Source organism: Bufo bufo, chromosome 2 (genome assembly GCF_905171765.1).
Source record: "Bufo bufo chromosome 2, aBufBuf1.1, whole genome shotgun sequence".
In the NCBI taxonomy this organism is placed as follows: domain Eukaryota; kingdom Metazoa; phylum Chordata; class Amphibia; order Anura; family Bufonidae; genus Bufo; species Bufo bufo.
In genome coordinates, this window is record NC_053390.1 from 784,936,358 (window position 1) to 784,956,564 (window position 20,207).

General features: G+C 43.1%; 1 protein-coding gene across 1 annotated transcript in view; it reads right to left on the minus strand.

The window, feature by feature from the left end:
• Window positions 1–1,314: 1,314 nt before the first annotated feature.
• The window catches only part of HGFAC (HGF activator), a 96,440-nt gene continuing 77,547 nt past the window's right edge, over window positions 1,315–20,207 (minus strand). The window contains exons 9-14 of the mRNA XM_040419176.1: window positions 15,985–16,070; window positions 14,852–15,086; window positions 10,114–10,253; window positions 9,032–9,172; window positions 4,575–4,723; window positions 1,315–1,875 (exon numbers count right to left, since the gene is read on the minus strand). Coding sequence (XP_040275110.1) covers window positions 1,711–1,875; window positions 4,575–4,723; window positions 9,032–9,172; window positions 10,114–10,253; window positions 14,852–15,086; window positions 15,985–16,070 — 916 coding nt within the window. The 3' untranslated portion in view covers window positions 1,315–1,710. The remainder of the gene's footprint in view (window positions 1,876–4,574; window positions 4,724–9,031; window positions 9,173–10,113; window positions 10,254–14,851; window positions 15,087–15,984; window positions 16,071–20,207) is intronic.

Consider the following 20,207-nt stretch of genomic DNA (forward strand, 5'->3'; position numbering starts at 1 on the left):
TCTAGAATAGTGTAGTGTACTATGAAATGTCATACTTTTTTTGTGGTATACTGATGTATAAAGAGGCCAGGGGGCCATTATGGACATGTACTAAACGTATCCATAGATGTCCCTTGGCCTCTTGTGAACTGGGCCTAATTCAGCTGAGCCACTACGTTTGTAATCAAAGAAGGTCATGGGGGAAGAAAGAAAACCCCTCCAAACAGCACCTCCTATCTCAGCTCCCTGGACCCTGTGAGTAAGACATGGAGGGAAGAGAAGGAGGAGATGAAGGTGTATTGAAGTCACAGTTATTAGGCCTCCTGCACACAACCGTATCCATTTTACGGATGTGGTCTGTGTGCATCCTGCAATTTTCACTTCTCCTACTGTAAAAAAAATATATATATATTCTTGTCTGCAAAACAGACAAGAATAGGACAGGTTCTACGATTTGCGACCTGGTTACACGGATGCGGACAGCACACTGAAATTAATGGGCCTGTGTGCAATCTGCAAAAATACGGATCAGACAAAGACCAAAAATACAGCCTTGTGCATAAGGCCTTATAGTGTATCTGCAGTTTTGTTGTTACAGAAAAACGTGGCTGCTTTCTTCCAAAAACAGCGCCACACCTGTCCACAGGCTGTGTCTGGTATTGCAGTTCATCTCTATTTACTTGGGTGTAACAAGGCTACAATACCTGACATACTCATGGATACTAAAGAGATTTCTAGAAGCGGCCATGTCTTTCTACTTGCGGACAACCCCTTTAAACTTTTTATTTCATCTTATTCACACAGAAATGGCCACAATCAGTCTAAGGCCAGAGTCACAGGTGACGGATTAGCTGCAGATTGCCGTCGTGGATTTTCGAGCAGCAAAGTGGATGAGAATTCCTGAATTTTCGTCCATAACGCTGCCTAAGAAAAAACACAGCGGGAAGGGTGCCGCACTGCGTGTCCATTTATACTGCGGATTTCTCTTGCAGATTTCAACCTTTGCAATGGAGAGGGTGAAATCCGATCAGCAGCAAAAACAGCATCTACGGTAATACATGCGGTTTTGTTGCGTTTTTTTTGTGCTAAGGGTTTGTTCACATGGCAGAAAATACATGTCAGAAAACTCCAAATTGTATTTGCTGCAGAACCAATGTCAGAAATCCATGGCTGACGGTCGGATTTATGCAGCCGTCGCAGATCTGACCGCAGATTAGATATTCACCCCAGTTCCTGTGCAGTTTCTAGAAGAGTGGATTCCCATTGAAGATCATACTGTACTATTGTACTGTATTATAGAAAAAAAAACATGTATGTCAGACAATATTTTTATTAGTTTATTATACTATTTCACTTTATTTTTGTATTTTGAGAAGCTTGAAGGCAACATAACGGGCAAAGCCTTGTATGAACCGCGGCACATATTACCATGATGATGACACAAATGATGAAGCAGATAGAAAATATATTGTCTCTTTCCTATTTTGTGATGAGTTTATTTATTTGAAACCTGAAAAACGCTTACAGGCTAAGGACGCCTTTGGGAGCATTTATTATTATTATTATTTTTATTGCATTCCACTTATCCTTGGCTAAAAATAATTTTTCCAATTGGTCTTCATTAAAATTTTTCAACAGTTTTTCCTCTACAGCCTTCAAGTAGCACCCCCACAAAATTGTTCTTTCTATTGTCAAGATAAAAAAAAAAGATAAAAGAATAACTATCATTTCTTAATTTTTGGGCATGATTTTGCTATTGATCCATTGAACATAGTTGGACACTTTTGTATATACTCCGGGCTTGTTGAGCCTGCCGCATCCATCCCCCCAGCTGACAATTCCATACAGGTAAGAGGTTTTATCCCGCTGACAAGCCAGTGGCCCTCCAGAGTCACCCTAAAACAAGTAAAGAGAATTTCATAAAATTAAATGCAAAATTTTATAAAGCGATATAGATATAGTATAGAACTGTAGTGGGTGGACTAGTTTATTAATCTATTCATGAGCTCCTGGCTTCTCCTTCCCCCCACCACTGAATCCTACAAGAAGAGACCTGTCAGTCGCCAACAGGGGTGAGTAGAGCATGGCTCATGCTGGAGCAGCTCAATTCAGATTTTAGCGAAATGACTAGATCAATTCAAGAAAGTGACCCAACATTTTTCTGAGGTTTCAGTCATGCGTTTAGGTTGACCTCAAATAGGACATCACAACTTTGCTGACAGATTCCCATTAAGTGACACAGCTTCTGATCAGTTCTAACTTATTAATACCAGGGAGCTGTTCTTACATTACATAATATAAAACTAAACAAGTAAAACAAACATGAACTTATTAACTGACTGGCACAGAGGAGGAGAGGGCCTTGCCCGTAAGGGCTTACAGGTAAGGGTCCAAACTACTCATACGCAAAAGTGGACAAAATTGTTGGTAACCTTCCGTTAAAGAAAGAAAAACCCACAATAGTCACTGAAATAAAGTGAAACTGACAAAAGTAATAATAAAATAAAAATTTACTGAAAATCAGACATTGCTTTTGAATTGTGGTTCACCAGAATAATTTATGAAACAAACTAATAAAACTAACCTGGACAAAAATTATGGTACCCTTAACTTAATATTTTGTTGCACAACTTTTTGAGACAAATTACTACAATCAAGAGATTTCTGTACTTAGAATGAGACGTCTGCACCTGTCCACAAGTATTTTGGCCCACTCCTCGTGAGCAAACTGCTCCAGCTGTCTCAGGTTTGAAGGGTGCCTTCTCCAAACTGCATGTTTCAGCTCCTTCCACAGATGTTCAATAGGATTTAGATCAAGGCTCATAGAAGGCCACCTCAGATTAGTACAATGCGTTGCTCTTAGCCATTGTTGGATATTTTAGCTGAGTGTTTTGGATCATTATCCTGTTGGCGGACCCATAACCTGAGACTGAGACTAAGCTTTCAGATACTCGGCAGCGCATTTTACTTCAGAATGCCTTGATAGTCTTGAGATTTCATTGTACCCTGCACAGATTCAAGACACAGCAGTCCCAAAACATAACCGAGCCTCCTCCGTGTTTCACAGTAGGTACAACGTTCTTTGCTTTGTATGCTTCATTCTTAGGTCTGTAAACACAGAGCTGATGTGATTTGCCAAAAAAGCTCCAATTTTGTCTCATCTGTCCAAAGGACATTCTCCCAGAAGCTTTGTGGCTTGTCAATGTGCATTTTGGCAAATATCAGTCTTCCTTTTTTTATGATTTGCTTTTAACGGTTGTTTCCTCCTCAGTCGTCTACCATTAAGTCCACTTTGGCTAAGACAGATGGTGCGATCTGACATTGATGTACCTTGACCTTACGGCCACATCCAGGGAGGTTGGCTACAGTCCCGTAGACCTTAAACTTCTGAATAATATGTGCAACTGTAGTAACAACAACAAGCTATTTGGAGATGGTCTTCTAGCCTTTACCTTGAACATGTTTGTCTATCATTTTCTTTCTAATCTCCTGAGACAACGCTCTCCTTAGCTTTCTTTGGTCCATGTTCAGTGTGGTACCCACCATGATACCAAATAGCACAGGACTGCTTTTCACCCTTACGATAGGCAGACTGACTGATTACAAGTTTGAAGACACCTGTGATGCTAATTACAGTATACACCTTAGTTTAACATGTCCCTATGGTCAAATTATTCTCAATCTTTTCTAGGGGTACCGTCATTTTCATCCATTATGTTGAAGCACAATTCAAAAGCAATGTCTGATTTCCATTAGCCAATTTTCTGTATTTATTTTTATTTATTATTACTTTTTTCAGTTATTGACAGTTATTTCAGTGACCATTGTGGGTTTTTATTTCTTTAACGGAAGGTTACCAACAATTTTGCATTTTGGAATGTGTGTATTGGCAGCAGGGTTGTAGGTGGCAGACTTTCCTGAAGAGGGGAGTTTTCAGGTTGCTTCTGAAAGTTTGGATGGTGGGGGAGAGTCTGATGTGCTGGGGTAGTGGGTTCCATAATATATGGGAAGCACAAGAGAAATCTTGTAGAGGATTGTGTGAGGAGCAAAGGAGGAGGTTTTGGGAACATCAGAGATTATGTGCAGGGATGTTTTGGAAGAGTAGGTCAGAAATGTAAGGGTGGGACAGTTTGCGGACAGCCTTGTGGACCATTACTAATATTTTGAACTGAATTTACTAGGCAAAGGGTAGGCAGTGAAGGGAAGGGCAGTGAGGAGCGTTGGAAGAGAAATGAGGGGAGAGATGGATTAACCGGGCAGCAGAGTTGAGGATGAATTTGAGGACCACAAGAGTGTTCGGTGGCAGGCCACAGAGCATATTGTAGTAGTCTATTCAGGAGAGGATGAGGGCATGCATGAATATGGTGCTCAAAGTATGCTCTTATACTAGTTAAGGACAGAAGACACACTAGAATATGAATTGAGACCTTTGTTCTTTGGTATTACAGTGAAGATGTAGGTTAAGGGGTTCTCCACGACTATAACACTGATGACCTACCCTTAGGATAAGCCATCAATGATTGAACAGAGGCCTCATGGAACAATCATGCATTTGACAATTTGCCCCTTTCCCCAACGAAACATTTGAACCTCACCTGACAGGCGTCCATGTCACAATCAAAATATCCAGCACAAAACATGTTTTCGCTGAGTTCAGATCCATAGACTTCAGGACTGCTGCATTTATTTTCAGACACGATCGGCACGATGGCTTCTTGTAGAACAGTTGCATAATCGGTGGAATCTACAAATCATGATAACATTCTGTAAATGAGGTTAAGAAAATTGAACCCACATATATTGATGTGACTTTATCAACGGCTATTCACACACAGCAGTAGTAGTGGACGGTGGTGGGGCTGTCAATAGCTCCTACTATACTTTTATTAGTATGTCAGGCTTACATGGAATCAGATAAACCTAAAAATGTTGCTAGAAGAACAACCATAGAATGCCCAATAAAAATATAAATATTTTATTAAATCATCAATTGATCAAAAATTATTTAAAGACATTTTCACAGAATTACTATGGAGAAAAATCAGCAAAACAACCTGGATACAGTAGTCCCCCCTGTCGGTGCCTCAAAAGCCCGCCAAATAGATGATATACATGTCCATGCAATATGCAGTGAGGTAATTCACAAGCAGCAAATATCAGGTAAATACCTGCTACAAGTGACTGTGATATTCACCTCACTGCACAGCCCAGTAGAGAGTAGTGTGTACTGATGAGGCCCTAAATGGTAGTATTCTAGAGCACATAATCACATACCATCCGTTAAATAATTTCAAATGAATATACCCCTAAACAACAGGTCATGGATAGCAGACTACAAAATAACAAGCTATTACACAGAAGTACCCACTGGGAACGTGAACATACCCATAGACATGATGAAGGGCTGAGACACCGAACACAGGGCAGGCAAGAACCCCGACGCGCGTTTCGCCTCAGCTTCGTCAGGAGGTTATTGAGAGTATGGCTATGGCTCCCCCTTTATACCCCTCATGTGGCTGCACATATGTAAATAATTGATATAACTCGGCTGATACCTGATATTCATTTGAAATTATTTAACGGATGGTATGTGATTATGTGCTCTAGAATACTACCATTTAGGGCCTCATCAGTACACACTACTCTCTACTGGGCTGTGCAGTGAGGTGAATATCACAGTCACTTGTAGCAGGTATTTACCTGATATTTGCTGCTTGTGAATTACCTCACTGCATATTGCATGGACATGTATATCATCTATTTGGCGGGCTTTTGAGGCACCGACAGGGGGGACTACTGTATCCAGGTTGTTTTGCTGATTTTTCTCCATAGTAATTCTGTGAAAATGTCTTTAAATAATTTTTGATCAATTGATGATTTAATAAAATATTTATATTTTTATTGGGCATTCTATGGTTGTTCTTCTAGCAACATTTTTAGGTTTATATGATTGGTTCTGGTTGCCCTCATTTATGGTATCGTAGGGAGGCCTCTTCTTCTTTTTCGGTTCTCTATTACATGGAATCAGGACTGGGCTGAAGCCGTGTCTTCTGGCCATGCACAGTGAAGCAAGATGTACTTTACTCAGCTGCATAAGTTCCATTAGGATGCGGTTGTGTGAAATCAAAACAGAAAAAAACGGATCCGTCATTAAATCCATTGAAAGTCAATGGGTGACGGATCAGTTTTTTTAGGCTCCTAAAAAAAAACTGATCCATCACCATTGACTTACATTGTTTTTAGTGCCAGAAAACGGAATGCTGCCGGAACGGAAGACGTCCTGATGCATTCCAAACGGATCTCTTTCAATTCAGAATGCATGAAGACTAAATGGAAACGTTTTTTTTCCGGTATTAGCATCCTCTGCCGGATCTCAATACCGGAAAACAACAACACAAGGGTGAAACTAGCCATAGTAAGTATACATCACTTCACATGCCTGGGAGACATGGCTTCAGCCCAGACTATTCTCCAGAACGGCACTGCCCAGAAGGCTAGTAGCAGGTCATCTGCATATCGTGCGTGGATGAATATCATTTTGCACAATGAGATATTATACTGTTTATGTAAAAGCACAGTGCTAACGATATTACAGAGTATGAGAACGCAGTTTTTTAGGGGGTGTAAACCTGATTTTGTAACTTTTTGAATGCCATTGAGACCTTTTTAGTTGCAACTTTTTTTTTGCCACCCTCGTCAGTTCCCAACAAGGGGGCAAAGTCAGGATGTGATGTGGGCCATCAGGCCTGGAACATGTATTATTTACACCAGAAACTGGCGTAAATAACTACTGAAATCTACAGCAGGTGCGAGTTGCCATAGATTTCAGTCTGGCAGGTATTTAATTTATGACGTGGCCTGCACCTCGTCAAATGATATGACTCCTCCAGCAGCACAGGCCCCATCAAGATCGCCATAGCACAAGCCAATCAAGGCCAAACCTCTTTTGTGGACATATTATGTATCCCAAAAATATACATGCATCAAAATGACGGGCACAAAATAGAGAACCTGTTTCAAACATTTATTTTGGTGTCAATTTGCAAATGTAAAGAGTAAAATACTATAATTTGGGAGAAATGTTTGTCTTTGTACAGTTTAAAACCAAAAAAGGAAAATAAATATGTATCTAAAAAGGTCTTGATAAACAGCCCTATGTGTCACAAAAAAGGGCAGCAAAATTATTTTAGTAGCCCAAAATATAAAAAGTGAGGGCCCTGAAGCTTCCACATGTGCAAAATTGCTAAACTGTGTCTGGTCTGGTGATTATGATCCTTTCAGCCCTGGTCGTTAAAGGGATTTTCCAGGATCACTTAAAGGGAACCTGTCACCTGGATTTTGTGTATAGAGCTGAGGACACGGGTTGCTAGATGGCCGCTAGCACATCCGCAATACTTAGTCCCCATAGCTCTGTGTGTTTTTTTTTTTACACAATAAAAGCAATTTGATACATATGCAAATTAACCTGAGATGAGTCCTGTCCCCAAGATGAGTCCTGTCCCCGAGATGAGTCCTGTCCCCGAGATGAGTCCTGTCCCCGAGATGAGTCCTGTCCCCGAGATGAGTCCTGTCCCCGAGATGAGTCCTGTCCCCGAGATGAGTCCTGTCCCCGAGATGAGTCCTGTCCCCGAGATGAGTCCTGTCCCCGAGATGAGTCCTGTCCCCGAGATGAGTCAGGGACAGGACTCATCTCAGGTTAATTTGCATATGTATCAAATCAGTATTTTTACACAATAAGTATTTTTGCACACAGAGCTATGGGGACTGGGTATTGCGGATGTGCTTGCGGTCATCTAGCAACCCATGTCCTCAGCTCTATACACAAAATCCCAGGGACAGGTTCCCTTTAAGTTTTCAGTTGTAGCATATATGACCTATTTAAAGATCCATACTTACCTGCTCCATGCCGCTCTGGTCCTGCGCCCTGGCTCCCACTTTGATCATCGGTCCCCGGCTTGTTTACTTCTGTCCAGGTATGGACTTGGTCACCACTTCAGCGGTGAGGTGTCCCCAAGCTGCAAGTCACTGCGGTCATATACCACTTAGGAACATGTCACCACTGAAGCCAGGAATGGACTGCAATGGTGCAGGGAACTATCATAACTGGTTGTAAGTAAACAAGTCCGGAATGGAAGATGGCTAAGTGGGAGCCAGGACTGGAGCAGAGGGAATCAGGTAAGTATGAATATTTTCATAGGTCACATATATGGGGGGCTAACTGAAGATTTTAGTGACCCCAGAACCCCTTTTATTAAGGCCCTCTGCACACCTTGATAGAGCACTACATGGAATGGTTGAGCAACATTTAAATGGTTGAACAGGTAAATAAATTACAAAATGCATCAAGGTCTTCTAGTCATTTTAGCAAGTTGCATCAAAAGGATTGTATCCCTCCTTAAAGGGGGTCTCTGGTTACACACAAAAAAAAAAAAAAACAACACCAGCATTCATCCTTACTACATTATATAGGTCAGATGATTATGTTCCGAGTGCATTTTGACTCCTCCAGAGTAATTGCGACCCTGTGTTTACATCCCAGCTCAAGACTCAGACGGGGAGTGCCTGTAGCATCAGGGCCTTACAATAAACAATCACTATTAGTAAGTGTTTATTATTAGTATTACTATTAGAAAGTGTTGTTACCCCTTTAAGCTAACAGCAGGGGATTTTTCTCATTCCATCTGCAGTTTTGTACCCACGAAAGAAAACGTGTTGCATTCACGCTGTGCAACCAAAGAGCCGACTCTCATTCTTACAGCTAGAAGCCAAGCATGTCTAATGAGAAATCCTCACACTGGTCAAGACTTCCAGTCGGAATCCTTCTGTGCCCCATATTATCAAATATGCAATGCCACTTCAGGGTCACACAGACATATATCTACGATGAATGCAATATAAAGTGGAGATAGAATTACACATTCTGAACTTGTAAAGGATCTGGTTCCTGACCATCACTTGATGTTGAACGTGGCTTACAAGATACAGAGATATGCGTTTCTGGATATTCTGAGATGATCATATAATACAGTAGAGGATATTCAGAGTAATGTACCTTCATTCATACGGCCCCATCCAGACACATCACATGCGTACCCTTCCTCAAATGCGATACCATCTTCTGGTAGACAGATCGTCTGGACAAATGGTGTCTTCTTTGCACAATGTCCATCTTTTTTTTTCAGTTTTACCAACACTATGAAAAATGGAAGCCAAAGAAACATAGTACACACCATTAATACTCACAAAATGACAAACTACACAGCATTTAAAGGGAACCTGTCATGTGGATATTTGATTATAATCTAACTAATTATATACAATCATTAACTACTAAAAAGTGCCTTAGATGTATTCACTTACTGGTGTGACAGATGGTTACCTCATAATATAAACACAAAGATGCCACATGCCGCATGCTAATGAGCTGATTTGAGTCCAGCGTGATGTCATTGAGTCCAGCGTTTATTTAATTAACAGCTATAGCCACTCCCCTGCCCACCTGCTGCTGATTCATATGGAAAATAACTGTCAATCAGCAGCAGGTGGGCGGGGAGAGTCAGGAGCTCATGAATATTCATGACTCATCATTATCAGCTGGAGCTTTTCAATACAAGATGTTGGCAGATTGACTGGGTCAATTAAAGAAAGTGACCCAGCATTTTGCTAAGAGAATCAATCACTTATTTATGTTGTCCTTAGTTAGGACACCATAAAACTGGTGACAGGTTCCCTTTAAGTGTGCCTTCAGCGGTGGCCGGCCATGTGACGGCTATGGAACCTGGGGAGCCCAGCTCTGAACTCCTTCAGAAGGGAGACTGTGATGTAGAGTTGTATGGAGAATATCTAAATACTGGTCTAAATACTTTGAGAAATCTGGTGTTCAGAAGGAGTGTGATATTTTTGAAGCACATGTTCCACTTTTTCCGACAGATGGATAAAGTGGGTGAGGCCGACTTTCCATATTAATGGGGGTTGTGCCCCACCTGCTATGTGTCATTTATACTACCGCTCTTCCTATGTGGCAGAAGGTTCGTTTGGCCCTCGTAGGCATCAGAGCCCAGGTGTAACGGTTACCTCTGCCCTATAGCTATGCCCCTGCTAGGAAGACTAGTTATACGAGGTATGGTTACTCACCAAGGTCATGTTCATTTGGTTTAAACACTGAATATTCAGGATGAAAGATATATCTGTCGATCTCAAACGTCTGCGTGACATCCGTTGTGGTGTTAAACAGTTGCTGTCCCAGAACCACTCTTACACTTGACTTTTGGGGGCTGAAAATTGAAAAACAGGGGCTTGGAAAATGTTCTTGGTATTGTAAATCTAGCCACTAGAATTAGATTTCTCTTATATAGATGATTTATTACTGCATCATTAGCCAAAGGTTTCCAGAACAGGGAGGGTCTCCGACACAGAACTACTTCAGAAATGCCTGAACACAGCCAAGGAGTTGCCCTACAATGATGACCTTTCTCCTATCCACAGAATAGGTGACATGGGTATGATCACTGAAGATCGCACCGTTTTGATCGGACTGATCGCACATGCTTCTCCATTTGAATATATAGGCTTTAAATTTTAAAGCCTATATATTCAAATGTAGTAAATGGAGAAGCATGTGCGACTGTCAAGCTATACAAAGTGGGGACATGGGACCCCCATTCTTGTGATTAGTGGGACCCTCCACAATCCCATACTTGTCACCAATCCTGTGGATATGCAAAACTATAAAGGATGTAATCCTCATTTTACCCATCCTCTGCTCCCATTCAATTGGTTCTTGGGTCCAGTCTTTGCACCATCTAGAACGTCTCAAAACAAACATGTGACCACTGTAGCCAGTCACTGGCTGCAGTGGTCACAGCTGCAGCCAGTCAGTGGCTGCAGCATCACATGTCCATGTCAAGATAAAGTACAGGGAGTACAGCAGGGGCGTAGCTATAGGGGAAGTGGCTGCTTTGGGGCCTGGACTCAGAAGGGTCCCACCCAGGAGGAGGACCAAAAGATTTTATTGTCAGGGCCCCCTCAACATTATATACAGTGTAGGAAACAGATGAAGCAGCTGCCGAGGCTGGTCTGAGAGAGCGATCTTCACTAGCCACAGGAGAGGGGGTTGCATGAAAGGAGGGGATTGCAAATAAGTTACTAGCGGAAGGGGGGCCCCATTCAAAAATTTCCTGTGGGGCCCAGACATTTCTAGTTATGCCACTGGAGTACAGGGAATAGCGGTGAGGTGCTGGAAGGGGAGCTGCAGGGGATTGGTAAAGTAAATATTACTACCTTTTATTAATTTACATTCTTCTGAGCATTTTATAAAAATTTTACATTTTAGTGGTTAGACAACCCATTTAAAAGGGCTTGTCCAGGACTGGAAAAAAACTGCTTTATTTTCCAGGACTGCCTTATGTTGCAGCCTAGTCCAGTTCACATGAATGTGAATAAGCTGCAATATCAGACACAGTCCATGTTCAAGAGCGACACTTTTAATCTAATCTGAGCGGACCCCCTTTAATACATAATAGGATTGAACATGAAAAAAACTTTTTGGTCGAAATTTGCACTTTTGGAAGTTTTGCTGGTCGATTTTCCTAAATGCAAATAAACCACATTATCTGCCAGTGTATTGAGGAAATGGCTTTTTTTCTAGAGTCTGAATCAGTGCAGATAACAAAGACATTACCCATTCCAGCTATACTTATTCTTGCCGCAGCTTTATCTACACAGTTGGCCTCACACAGTCACTTTCAATTATGTTACAAACTGTAAAGAACTGAGTACCAGGCAGTATTAAAGGAAAAAAAAGCTGCATAGTTACTGGGACCATTTAGTCCGCTGGTAAATGTTACAGGGACTGTGAAGTAGAACAGTGACCGCATGCATTCATCACAGCTGCCAGCCTGTTTTTCACCAATTTTCTTGCCATTTTATAACAGTGCTGTAAAATTTGAAGGACAACTCCATGTATCACATTATGTTGCATAGACGCCCTCCATAGGAAATAAGGGATGCCTAGGCCTTAAAACTGTACAAATTAATGTGTATTATATTGATTTTTGTTCTCCCAGATGCATCATTTCATACTGACATTTTCTAAAATATCTCCACACTGGGTGGAGCTTAGTTGTCACGAGACGGCGTGTGTAGAAGAAGGGGATGGCCAGATCTGCTGGCCAAATATGAGAACTTTCTTATGGTTTGTGCACTTTAGAAAGGTAACTGTATCATGCAGCGAACAACAGGAGCCGTTTGAGGGCCACAAGCATGATGGAACCTTTTTGCCTACTGGTTAGAATAGGCATTTCAGTTTTCTGCACTTCTACATTCATATCAGCTTGCCGTAGAAGGGGTTCTGTAATGGAAACCCTCTGGTAGGTCAGGGGTGTAGCTAGAGGGAGTAGTTGGTACATATGCCCTGGGTGCTAAGTGCCGAGTATGACACCAACAAGCCTCTTTGACTTGGCTAGAATATTTAGATACAGGACTAGGATGCCAAACTGAATCTTTGTCTCAGGCACAAGAAGGCAGAGAGGGAACTACTGCTGTAACAGCTACATCAGTTGCCAGGACCAGCAATAGCAAAGGGGCCTGGCCAAGAGTTAATTTTCCTTTTGTGTTACTTTAGAAAAAGGGTCAGGAGTGAAATCTGCAAGTAATAGCAGCTGATCTCATTCCTGATATGTTTTATAAAGGTTCTATCTCTGGCTCTATGGCAGCTAGCACCACGTTCCCAGTCTTATTTTAAAGCTTAGATTGTCATGTGATATCTCTAAACTACAGGGTGGGCCATTTATATGGATACACCTTAATAAAATGGGAATGGTTGGTGATATTAACTTCCTGTTTGTGGCACATTGGTATATGTGAGGGGGGAAACGTTTCAAGATGGGTGGTGACCATGGCGGCCATTTTGAAGTCGGCCATTTTGAATCCAACTTTTGTTTTTTCAATAGGAAGAGGGTCATGTGACACATCAAACTTATTGGGAATTTTACAAGAAAAACCAATGGTGTGGTTGGCTTTAACGTAACTTTATTCTTTCATGAGTTATTTACAAGTTTCTGACCACTTATAAAATGTGTTCAATGTGCTGCCCATTGTGTTGGATTGTCAATGCAACCCTCTTCTCCCACTCTTCACAAACTGATAGCAACACCGCAGGAGAAATGCTAGCACAGGCTTCCAGTATCCGTAGTTTCAGGTGCTGCACATCTCGTATCTTCACAGCATAGACAATTGCCTTCAGATGACCCCAAAGATAAAAGTCTAAGGGGGTCAGATCAGGAGACCTTGGAAGCCATTCAACTGGCCCACGACGACCAATCCACTTTCCAGGAAACTGTTCATCTAGGAATGCTCGGACCTGACACCCATAATGTGGTGGTGCACCATCTTGCTGGAAAAACTCAGGGAACGTGCCAGCTTCAGTGCATAAAGAGGGAAACACATCATCATGTAGCAATTTCGCATATCCAGTGGCCTTGAGGTTTCCATTGATGAAGAATGGCCCCACTATCTTTGTACCCATATACCACACCATACCATAAGTATTAGTGTCAGACCAATAGCGGTGGTTTTGTTTGTTAACTTCACCATTCACATAAAAGTTTGCCTCATCACTGAACAAAATCTTCTGGGTAAATTGAGGGTCCTGTTCCAATTTTTGTTTTGCCCATTCTGCAAATTCAGTGCGCCGATCTGGGTCATCCTCGCTGAGATGCTGCAGTAGCTGGAGTTTGTAAGGGTGCCATTTGTGAGTAGCTAATATCCGCCGAAGGGATGTTCGACTAATGCCACTCTCCAGTGACATGCGGCGAGTGCTACTCTGTGGGCTCTTGCTGAATGAAGCTAGGACAGCCATTGATGTTTCTTCATTAGACAGATTTCATGCGTCCACATTTTGGCAAATTCAACACTGAACCAGTTTCACGAAACTTAGCAAGCAGTTTGCTAACTGTAGCATAGGAGATGCATTGAAATCTGCTGCAATGACCCGGTTACTGCGTTCACCAGATATCAACACAATTTCTATCCGCTCCTCACGTGTTAACCTCGGCGACGTGTCAATGGCTGTAAACAAAGATAAACTTGTAAATAACTCATGAAAGAATAAAGTTACATTAAAACCAAGCACAACATTGTTTTTCGTGTGAAATTCCCAATAAGTTTGATGTGTCACATGACCCTCTTCCTATTGAAAAAACAAAAGTTGGATTCAAAATGGCCGACTAATGTGCCACAAACAAGAAGTTAATATCACCAACCATTCCCATTTTATTAAGGTGTATCCATATAAATGGCCCACCCTGTACTATGCAGCCTGAGATACAGCAGGTTAAATCATCTCCCCCCTTCAGCCAGCACGGAGCAGAGAGGGGATCAATGATGGATGTGCTGATCGAGGCTGCAGCGAGAGGAGAAATATATAAACCTCCTCTCCCTGTGTTACTGTACATGACGCCATGTACCCCATGCACTTCTGTGCATGTTATGCCCTACTTCCTGATAAAACCCAGATCATAGTAGATCTCGGATTGTCCCATATGGAGGTCTTTTTTTTTTTTCTCAGTGAGACGATGATCTCTTACTCATCTATTCACCCCTTCAGCTCCCAATTAGACAATTTATTGGTGCCACGACCCAGATGTTTACAAGTATCCAGACCACAGCGTAAAATAAGTTGCACCAAAAACCTTTCACTACACACACACAAACAATAAAGTTTGCATTTTATACTGTTCCAATCTTTTGCTTTTTACTTTGTTAATTGTTCTAGTTACACACTTGCAGGAAGCCCTAGTTAGGACCCTGGGTAGGCTTTAGCAGTATAAATGGAGTTACTCTTTGGCCAACATTTAGAAAAGACAAAACGTACCTGTGAGCAAAGCAATGCGCTGCCGAAACAACCCAGCAGGGCATAATAAGACTACCAGCACAGAATGCATTTCCAATATATATTGCTGCCAGCCACGGGTGAGAACCTGGAAGAGCTGAGAGACCACCCAGGATTCGTCCTCTCGTCATAACGCGCTTCTCATGTTTTCGCCCACATTTAGGTTTTGCGGCAGCGAATACGACAGCATCCTCTACTATTCTCCTTGCTTTGTCAACTAGAAAAATATACAGCATTCGAGATTTAGTTTTTTCAGAGGCTACCTAACCTTGCATTAAAGATGATTGAATGATTAAATAATATTTCATTAGGTCCAATATTTTGTTTTGATAGAATTCATAATATATCCTTGAGCTCCATTTTTCTAAAATAGAGATGCAAATCTCTATAGTCATAGAATAAAATTATGAAATTCTGCCTGTCTACAGTGACCGCTAGGGGGAGCTTACTTCATACAGAGTTACTGCATTCAGTGATAGCTGTCTACAGTAAGCATCTAACCTCCCCCTAGTGGTGGCTACAGGCAATGAGAATTTTATTATTTATTTTTAATCTGCCTGTGTAAAGGAAATGTAGGATTTGGTGCTGTGTAACAGAAAAAAAAAGAAGTTCTAGGGCCAACAAAGATAAATTATGAAATGAATCAGTGCATAATTTTTTGTACTATTATATACATAAGCATACAATTGTTTACAGCCGGCTATACATTCAACTGGACCATGTCAAACAGTGCCACCGAAAGTAGCTGGTTGTGTTAACTGCATGGACAAACCTATGCAAAATCTATGTTCATTTCTTCATGACGGGATTTTTTACCAATCATTTGGATAATCTAATCAATTGGGTGACCACCATTTGAGTGCATGTAGCTACATGTATTAAATTGGTCAAGGAAGGTTCTGTTAGCTGACAAACTAGTTTTTGGTCCCGGGCTTTGGTGGTTCTCCAGGCTTTGGTGGAAATCTTCCACTGCACAGGTCAGCACACAGGAGGATTTTAACTAAAGTATGGAGATACCTTTTATTGTTGTGTGTCATATGTGTGGGTTGTCTTGTTTCTAAAGCCTTAAATTAAGAAGGCATGCCCACGGAAAAGTCTGCTTAGTGATCACTTACAGCATATAGGTACCGAGCAATCCTCCCACGACAGGTGGTTCTGCTTCATGACGTAACACCACGGAGCTGCATCTTTATCTGGGCTCCTAGAAAATAGTGATATATCAGTGATGAATACAATCCATTATTATACCTGAGATGTGTAATGCATCAGGGGATGTCCGATTTGGACCTCTGGCAGCAATAACAACCTGTGTGGATAGGTACTGTATATGTGGACCTACAGTATATCTTCTCTTGTAGACTGCAGCAGGTTTTCTTCCTGCATTCACTTTAACCTCTGTCTTATATTATTATTGTTGTTTTGTAAGCTGTGTTTTATTTTTTATTTTTTACTGAGTGCCTTAATTGATACTTAATGACTTGAAATTTTTGTTCCTTGACTGGTACCTTTCTTGTTTCTATCCATGACTTGTATGTTTCTAGTATCCATCCCCTGACTAACACTTGTCTTGTATTTCAATGGACTGGTACTTTTCTTGTCTCCATCTCCTGACTGGTACTTTTCTAGTATCCATCCCCTGACTGGTACCTTTCCTGTTTCCATCCCCTGACTGGTACCTTTCCCGTTTCCATCCTCTGACTGGTACTTTTCTTGTTTCCATCTACTGGCTGGTACTTCATAATAACTAGAGATGAGCGAATCAAAGTTAACGAAGTGGAATTCGATCCGAATTTCACCAAAAATTTGATTCGGACCGAATCCGAATTTCCTGACGCTTAGTGGTAACGAATCGCATTGTCTCCTAAAATGGCTGCTGCACATGTTGGGACATGGAGCAAGGAACTCTGGGAACGAGGAATCAACCACAATGCCATGCAGGCAGCCAATCAGCAGCCAGCCAGACCCGTGATGTCACAGCCCTATTAATAACATCAGCCATCTTGGATTCAGCCATTTTCCATTGTACTTAGTGCAGGAAGAGACGTCAGCAGGTGCTAGGGACAGTGCTAGGAAAGACTTTAAAACTTTTATTTTGCTGAATAGAAGTTCAGGGAAAGAGCATTAGAAGTGTAGGGAAAGGATAGGGAGAAATCATTCCACAGTATTGAAACAGAACAGGGTTCAGTAGGGGAGGTTACAGCCTGAGTAATAGGAACAATCCTATTACACCTTGCTGCACTGACTGCGGATCCAAATTGCCACTGTACAGCTCTGTAATTCCAGCAAACCGTTCTTGTTATTGGGGTGCCATTAACAGGGTTTATTACTAGGAAATATTTATACGTCTTATTAGCCGTTGTGCGGTGCATTTATATGTGCTAAAGCCTTTTTTGGCGTGTATTAATGTATTGTGTGGGGAAGTTAGAAAATTACAGCCCTTTTTGGCGTGTATTAGTGGCAAAAAAAAAGTATTTGCCGTTCAGCGGTGCAGTTATGTTCTAAAGCTTTTTTGGCTTGTATTAGTGGGGAAAAAGTGCTTATTAGCCGATGTGTGGTGAAGTGAGAAAATTACAGCCCTTTTTATCGTGTATTAGTGGCAAAAAAAAAAGTATTATTTGCTGTTGTGTGCTGAAGTGACAAAATTGAAGCCTTTTTTGGGATGTATTAATTTCCTTTTTATTTATTTATTTGATATAACAGTATGTCAGACAGACAAGTGCCAGGCCCTGCACAGGGAAGGGGCAGAGGCCTAAATGTTTCTGGTGCAGGCACAGGTCGCAGCAGAGTAAGGGTGGCGTGGCAGCAGGGGTCACTTTGAGAGGCCTGACCTACCGGTGTCATCTAGCGGTCGTGTCTTGACCAGCAACCCAGCGGTTGTTAAATGGTTGATTCGTCCCAAGTTACATTAGACACCCCCAGCCAAGAGTCGGTGGGTTCGTCAGACAACCCTTAGTTGGCATGGCCTGGGAGTAGGTGCTGTGCCCTCACCTGTCCTCAACCTGCCTCTGTCCTTTTCTGTTCCCTCAGCCAGAGAAGTATTATATGCTGTGGGCTCAGCTCCACTATACAGCGAGGATGGGCTACTAGAGGACAGTCAGCAGCTACTGCCCAGCCAAAATCTAGAGGAAACATGCGCCGCTACCTCCGCTAGGCGGGCAAGGAGAGTGGCGTGGGAGCTGGTGTTGCGAGCGGCCAGGCTCCTGGCTCAGAGACCGTTGAGGAGGACATCAGTGACGTGCAGACAGTACTCAATGATGATGTAGCCGATCACAGTTGGGAGCCGGGTGATGAAGGGGCTTCATCATCATCGGGAGAAGAGGGTGGCAAGTTGCGCGTGAGGCAGCAGCGGAGCCAGAAAGTCACTAGTGTGGCCGGGAGTCAGCAGGGTGGCAGTAGTGGAAGATCAGGAGCCAAACGTGCCCGGGGAAGACCTCCCACTTCGCAGGAGCCTACCTGCATAGAAAGTAGTGGTGCATGGGGTTTACGGAGGCAGCAGTCAGTCAGTGCAGAGTGTTGGGGGTAAAATCACCTACTAGGCGGTGTGGCAGTTTTTTGTTAAGCCGCCAGAGGAGGTGAACATGGCCATTTGCCGAATCTGTGGGCAGAAGGTGAAACGTGGCCCTGCGTCAACATATGCAGCGTCACCATAAAGTGGCTTGAGAGAACCAATGTAGTAGTCCAGCCTGCCGGCAGCAACGGCTGCATCAACCAGTGGCACGCACATGATTTCAGGAAGTCAAGGCTCCACCACCTCAGCTAAAAGGGAGCTTTCTGTCCTTCCCATCATCTACCGGTCCTGATGCTCCTGCTCCTCGTCAGTCATTCCGTCAGCAATCGATCACCAAAGTGATTGCCAAGAGACAACAGTGTACGTGCACTCATCCAACGGCACAGAAGCTGAACGTGCTCCTGGCCAAGTTGCTGGTGCTGCAGTCCCTCCCTTTTCAAGTAGTGGACTCTGCACCTTTCAGAGAACTGATGACTTGTGACGAGCCGGGGTGGAGAGTCCCAAGTTGTCATTTCTTTGCTAAAAGACAGTACTAGCCATTCACAAATATGTAGAACAGAAGGTGGGCCATTCCTTGTGCCTGTCAGTGTCTGCCAAAGTGTGAAGCTGTAACTACGGTCAAGGACAATATATGTCCTTTACGTCCCACTGGGTAAATGTGGTTCCTGCTCAGCCAAACCATCAACTCTGCCAGGAGATGCTGCTTCCGCCTCCACGTTTTCCCCCCTTAGACCTGCAACAATGTCCGCCTCTGCCTCCTCATCCTCCACCGTGTCTTTAGCCTCCACTGCAGGGACAATTCACAGTGCTCCTCCAGCATACCACATGTGCAAGGCACGGTGGTGTTATGCTGTTCTACACCTCGTTTACCTGGGCGAACTGAGTCACACAGGAGAGGAACTGCTCCGTGTCCTTCATCAAGAACTCGAATCCTGGCTTTCTCCGCGACAACTCTAAATTGGAACCGTGGTGACCGCTAATGGGAAGAACATGGTGTCGGCGCTGCGTCAATGAGGGTTGAGCCATTCGCTCTGCATGGCACACATTTTCAATCTGGCTGTCAAGCGGTTCCTGAAGTCTTCCACCCAAACTGCATGCACTTCAGGCACTCATACACAGCACACCCTCCTTGAGCTGCAGCGGCAGAATGGCGTCCCCCAACATAGGCTGATATGCGACGTTTCCACCCGTTGGAATTCCACCCTCCATATGTTGGACCGACTATACGAACAGAGAAAGGCCATAAACAATTTCTTGGTGATCCAAGCGGACAGGAGTACTCCCCTGTGTAACTTCGATGTCAGCCAGTGGCAGCTCATGTGTGACACCTGCTCAGGCCCTTTGAGGAGGCCACATTATTTGTCAGTCGCCAGGACTACGGGATGAACAACGTCATTCCACCGCTTCATATCTTGGAACAAGTGCTGGTAAATCAGGCTGGTCAGGGAACTGGAGACGTGGCGCCTACATCTCATGGCCACATGATCCCTGTGGGGGCTGAACTGGAGAAGGAGGAGGACGACATTGCAGCGCAAGCAATGTGTCGCGAAATGGGTGGTTTTTCTACACAGGTGACAGGAAAGGAGGAGCAGGAACAGATGACCCAGGCACACCGTGGCAGTATGCAGTGGAGATGGAGGCAGGGAGTCCCTCCGAGTCACTTGCGCAAATGGCCCGCTGCATGCTCACTTGCTTGGGTAGTGACAGCTGAATTGTCACCATTCGGCAGAGAGATTACTTATTGCTCTCCACCTTGTTGGACCCTCGCTACCGGTCTAAAATGGGGGCCATTTTTACACCCGCTAAGAGGGAGGACAAACGGAACTACTA